Genomic DNA, 6,000 nt, shown 5'->3' on the forward strand with positions numbered 1-6,000 from the left:
TTTTTTTCCCAATTGCCTACTATTTTCCAATCCCTCTCCACTCAGAGCAGGTATTGAACATTAGGCATTGTAGTTATTCTAGTTAGCAAATTTAATTTGGTCCTCTAAATTTAATGAGCAGAGGTGCTTTAGTCTGCCTTCTTGATAAGTGAGGAAATCTGGATAGCCCAGATCAGTCAGGTTCTGTTTTAAAAAATCTGAAAGTGTTTTGAGGAAAGGTGTCCATTCTTTGCCAAATTAAACATTCTGTACAGGTGTTTCCCGATGTGTTAGCACATCTGGTCATGGATAAAATTGTACTTCCATGCATTTAACATGATTTACATTGAAAATGCATATAGATTGCTGTACATTATGAGCCTTGCAATATCCAGTGGGTAAAAGACCGAGTACAGTTACATTGAAAACTTTCAAATGTTTCATAAAAGGGCTAATTTTATTTTGTCATCAAAATAGTCAAACAATATCTTCTAAAATGAATTGCAAATACGACATATTCTGATGTAAACTTCTCATTCAATTCCTTCTTGTTTATCTTTAATAGCAACCTGGAATAGAAGATTTTTACAATAGTTATTTTGATCACTAAATGTGACAACTATTTTACTAGCACAGGGTAGCTCATCAAGAAGTGAACTTGGAGAAGGTTGAATAAGAAACTTGAACAAGAGATGAGAAAGCTTGTAAAGAAATTAGGCTTTGTGGGCAGAGAATTGGGCAATTAAAAATGAAAGTTTGCTTGACTATAAACAGGGAACCACACCATGACAAAAGTGAAGTGTGCTTAAACAAATTAACCCAAGTCCTTGTGGATCTGGTTGAAGAGTAGAAATTAAAGGGAATGTGTGATTTACAGGAAGTGATAATGTTATTGGGGATCTATATTGAACCTTCAGCTTTTCACTACATCAAATGCTTGAATAAAGACACAGATATACAAACGACACTAAGTCCAGTAAATTATGTTTCAAACAAGCACAGTGCTAAAATCTGATGTTTATGTTAAATGTGGCAAGGCATGTTGATCCATATTTTTAAGTAAAGGTTCTATATTATGAAGGGGCAAAGAATTTGAGTATATGTTGAAATATATATTCTTGAAAAAAGTTCAAAGACTTCAATTTCAATCCGGTTAGAATACAAGGGAGTGAAATAACACAAGTTACAAGCTACAGAAACAGTAAAGCTTCAGTGTTGAATTTGGTCTAAATTTACCAGAATACAGAAGTGTTTAGGATGTATCTAAACAGTGGACAAGACCACTGGAAATATCAAAGTCAAAGAATATATGGGGCATTCTTAGTTCAGGTGCTTTAACTGGTGAGATATTAAACTCAACCTGCTCTGTCAAGAAATATCTTTAAAATGTCTGCTCGTGAGACTTAACCTGCAATTTAACTTGGCATGAGAGCAAGTTCAGACAGAACAGACAGGATTAAAACATTTACTGAAGCATATTCAAAGCATCAGGTTCTTTTAGCAATGTTTCAATCACCATACTGAAACTTACCCGAAACCTCTCCTCTAGAAGAGATAACTCGCTGATGAGATCAGTGATGGCGTTTGTGAATGCCTCTTGTGGACTGTAGTCTGGAGTAGTCTGTACACGAATAACAATCTTATGTTCCAGAGGATGTGGTACTTTGTATCCTGCAAATAACACCTGAGGGTCTTTCAGCAATTGCCTGTAAACCAAAAAGCCAGATACTGTAATCAAAGGTAACTTTAACCCCAAATTCCTTTAGATTGCTACACACATCAACCATAATTGTACCACTGTGATTTGATACAAATAAATCAGCAGAAAGACAAAGATTCAAATTACTCAGATGACTTCTGTGAACTACACTATTGCCTAACACTGGAAGGCAGATAGAAGCATGGACTGGGGCTGATTTATCTTTTTGCATTCTGGAGATGATGCTGTGGGAGATTCCTCTATCACATTATCATTTGTACAGTAGAGAAACAGGTACTTTGGCCCACCTTGTCCATACTGACCAAGTATCCTTCTGCACTTGGCCTAGTAACCAGCAATTAGACAAGTGTATGCTTGCAGGTGGTCTTCATCACAACTTCTCAAACTTGAGTCCTGGCTTTTTGGCAAGAATGTTCTGCTCACTCAGAAGGCAGCTGCATATGGGCCACAAGGTCTTTGTGTGAGAGGGTCAGGGATGCAGGTCAAGAAACCACATAAATCTCAAACATCACAGGTGAGTGTCAGTCATAATTTGAACCCTTGTAAGAAAATAATAAAATCCTTGATGGAGTAATCCGCTTTGTTATCAGATCTGCAAGTAAATGTATTAAGTGTATGAGAATCGAACACCAAACTGCCCACCATCATTCAGTTTCTTGGGTTAAGACCTCTGAGGTGCATGATGTAGTGTTCAGTGTGTTCCAAGTTCATAGAAACAGCTGACTAAGGTCTAGATTGAATTAGTCTTATTGATCTGCGATTTGTATGTCGGTCTCTGGATGGAGGAGGAAAATCCATGGCATCCTCACCCAGAATACATCAGCAGACGTGACTTTGGTTTGAGTTAAATGGAAGATACTTCAAGTTCACCTGAACACTCAAAAAAAATAATTTGCAGAAACACTTCATCTTGATGGAAGTTGACATGGATAGTTTCTGAAAATGGCAGTCATGATGTAACAGTAAATAAACCAACCTTTGGAAACTTGAGCAATACGGTAATCTCTTTGTTGAGTGAGATGGAGTGAAGAGGAATTTGGGGATGATGGGTGGAAGATTCTAAATGATTATGAAAAGAACACCATCTATGCCTTTGCAACTTACATTAAAATAGATTCATCGAAGTTTTACACTTACGATCGGATGGTGTTACCCAAGGTATGGTCCTCCTTGTTGATGGTGAATAGACATGCATTTGGCACTTTTGTGTCTTTTGTTATTGTTATTCTAAAGAAAAAGGAAAATGGTAATAGTACAAAATCGTCTTATTAACCAATTAGAAAATACCTGCACACAAAACAATATCAAACTGGATCAAGAGCAACTTGACAAGAAGAACGCAATAGTGAGAGGGATGTATTTAGGGAATATTTCCCAGGTAATAAAATGCTTGTCAAATGCTTTGAAATATAATTCTCGTGCAACTACAATTTACCCAATACTATTGTTACAGTTTGCAAATTTATGGCCATTTCCAACGAAAATGACTTGGACCCAGAATTTTGATGTTTTCTTAGAAGTTCCCTGCAAAGGAAGTACTTCCCCAAATAGCCTCCTGGCTTGGCCATCCATCGGCAGGCCAGGCATGGTTTCAGTGAAGGTGCCTTTGCACAGATCTCAGTGGGCCATTCATTAGCAATATATGGACTGGTCATTCTGAAGACATCCAGCAGAAGCATGTTGACAAACTTGATCAGTACAGAAACCAAAGAATCAGTCAGACACGAGGACAACCTCTGCCTTGGTCAGAGAGCTCTTGTATTGTGAAGCCCAAAAGCTCTATGCTCTTGTTCTTTTATTTTTGTTATAGTATGCAAACAGAAGTTATACTTACTGTACTGAGTGTGTTCCATCATACTCAATGTTCTGTATGTTTTACCTACTGTGGAATAAAGCAATTTATAAACTGAACCTAACTGTATCTTGCTTGCCTCACAAGAGATTCAGGGACTTTAACTATTATGATACCCACTAACTACAGGGTAGTGGAGTCAACATACACCTCACAGCAAGCCCACTAATGTCCAAAATCACCAAGATCAACCAGAATGCTTGCAGACTTGAATTTGTAACACTTGATGAGACTACACACAATCCTGATTTTTCCTACTTTCATGTTCAGAAAAATTCTTACTGCAACGGTTCTGGATTCTGACCACACCGATCAGCAGGACCATGCTGCGTCCTCGCTCATCCACTATTCTCGGTTAATGCTCAAATTCCCCGGTTAAAGTCAATGGAAGATCAATCTGCTTTCCAGAAAAGGGGGAAGGGGAGAGAATGGGAATAGGAAGGATGGGGAGATGGAGGGAGGGGGAAGATGGAGGGAGGATGTGAGAGATGGGGAGGAGGGGAGAGGGAGGACGAGGAGATGGAGGATGGGGGAAATGGAGGGGAGATGAGATGGAGGGAGAATGGGGAGTTGGAGGAAGGGGAGGGAGGATGGGGAGATGGAGGGAGGGGGAGTACAGGGAGGATGGAGGGAGAATGGGGAGATGGAGGGAGAATGGGGAGTTGGAGGGAGAATGGGGAGTTGGAGGGAGGATGGGGAGATGGAGGGAGAATGGGGAGATGGAGGAAGGGGAGGGAGGACGGGGAGATGGAGGGAGGAAGGGGAGATGGAGGGAGGAAGGGGAGGGAGGACGGGGAGATGGAGGGAGAATGGGGAGATGGAGGGACGGGGAGATGGAGGGAGGATGGGGAGATGGAGGGAGAATGGGGAGATGGAGGGAGGATGGGGAGATGGAGGGAGAATGGGGAGATGGAGGGAGAATGGGGAGATGGAGGAAGGGGAGGGAGGACGGGGAGATGGAGGGAGGAAGGGGAGGGAGGACGGGGAGATGGAGGGAGAATGGGGAGATGGAGGGACGGGGAGATGGAGGGAGGATGGGGAGATGGAGGGAGAATGGGGAGATGGAGGGAGGATGGGGAGATGGAGGGAGAATGGGGAGATGGAGGGAGAATGGGGAGATGGAGGAAGGGGAGGGAGGACGGGGAGATGGAGGGAGGAAGGGGAGGGAGGACGGGGAGATGGAGGGAGAATGGGGAGATGGAGGGACGGGGAGATGGAGGGAGGATGGGGAGATGGAGGGAGAATGGGGAGATGGAGGGAGGATGGGGAGATGGAGGGAGAATGGGGAGATGGAGGGACGGGGAGATGGAGGGAGGATGGGGAGAGGGAGGGAGGACGGGGAGATGGAGGGACGGGGATGATGGTGAGAATGGAAGGAGACGCGGCCCCAGAATTTTCCATCCTCGCTCACTCACTCACTTCTTCTCTCCCTCAAACAGCAGGAAACTCTCGAAGGCCGGCGGCGCATTCATCTCCCCGGCTGGACACAGCGCTGAGGGCAAGCGATGCCGCTTTTGCGCCGCCGCCTAGACGCGCCGGAGAGAGCGCCGCCACGTGGTTACCGCTGAGAGCGTTGTCACCGTGGGAACAGCGCCGCCCCCCGGACAAACCCAGAATACCACCTGTAAAGGAAACGGGACTCAAGGACTCAGGCAGGAGGTGAGGCAGCACCCATGGGCGAGAATGGTCAGCAGTGGTTTGGGTTGGGATCTCTGTCAAGTTTGAATACAATGATTAAACATCATGTCTGTCTGGCCTGGCAGCTCAGTGTCCGTGCAAATGCTGGAAATCTGAAATGAAAGCAGAATGAGGTGAAAATGTTCTTCAGGTCAGGTGGCAACTGCAGAAAGAGAAAGAGAGTCAGGCTATCAGGCCAATGACCCTTCATCAGCCAACTCAAGGAAATGGAGTCAGAAAACAAGGGGCTCATGTTAGGTTTAGACAGCTGGGATCAAGCAAATCTCTTAAGGGATATAGGAATAGAGAAAGGAAAAGAGGACCTGAGACAGCTTTGTGGAGGAGAATAGGTGCTACAATCTCTGACGTTAGATTAATGGTACACTGGTGGAGAATCTCACCCGGTCCCTTAACACCAGCTCCATAGCTACGAAACCCCAGCAGCTCCTCTACTTCCTGCGAAGCCTGAGCAAAGTCCATCTCCCACCCTCCATCCTCACTAGATTCTACAGAGGATGTATTGAGACCATCCTGTGCAACTGCATCCCTGCCTGGTTTGGAAGCTGCAACTCCTCAGACCGTAAGGCTCTGCAGAGGATAGTGAAGTCATTGGAAAAGATCATTGGGTCTCTTTTCCTACCATGAAGGATATCTACAACACTCGATGCAGGCGAAAGACAATAAACATTGAGAAGGACTCCACACACCCTTCATGTAAAGTGTTCACCCTTCTACCAATCGGTAGGAGGTACAGTAGCACTTGGGCCCTTTT

The 6,000-nt window shown here is 44.1% G+C and overlaps 1 protein-coding gene across 2 annotated transcripts; it reads right to left on the reverse strand.

Annotated features, from left to right (window-relative positions):
- Positions 1–417: 417 nt before the first annotated feature.
- polr2j (RNA polymerase II subunit J) lies at positions 418–5,107 on the reverse strand. 2 transcript variants are annotated; one of them, XM_069910718.1, is made up of 4 exons: positions 4,967–5,107; positions 2,837–2,926; positions 1,511–1,685; positions 418–548 (listed from the first exon to the last, which is right to left on the reverse strand). In XM_069910718.1, exons 1-4 carry the CDS (start codon positions 5,017–5,019, stop codon positions 513–515), a joined length of 354 nt encoding a protein of 117 aa, XP_069766819.1. In that variant the 5' UTR covers positions 5,020–5,107; the 3' UTR covers positions 418–512. The 2 variants fall into 2 exon arrangements, with proteins under 2 accessions (XP_069766819.1, XP_069766818.1); XM_069910717.1 differs by having other exon boundaries at positions 4,971–5,105.
- Positions 5,108–6,000: the final 893 nt, after the last annotated feature.

The sequence above is a fragment of the Narcine bancroftii genome, chromosome 14, assembly GCF_036971445.1.
Source record: "Narcine bancroftii isolate sNarBan1 chromosome 14, sNarBan1.hap1, whole genome shotgun sequence".
NCBI classification, from domain to species: Eukaryota; Metazoa; Chordata; class Chondrichthyes; order Torpediniformes; family Narcinidae; genus Narcine; species Narcine bancroftii.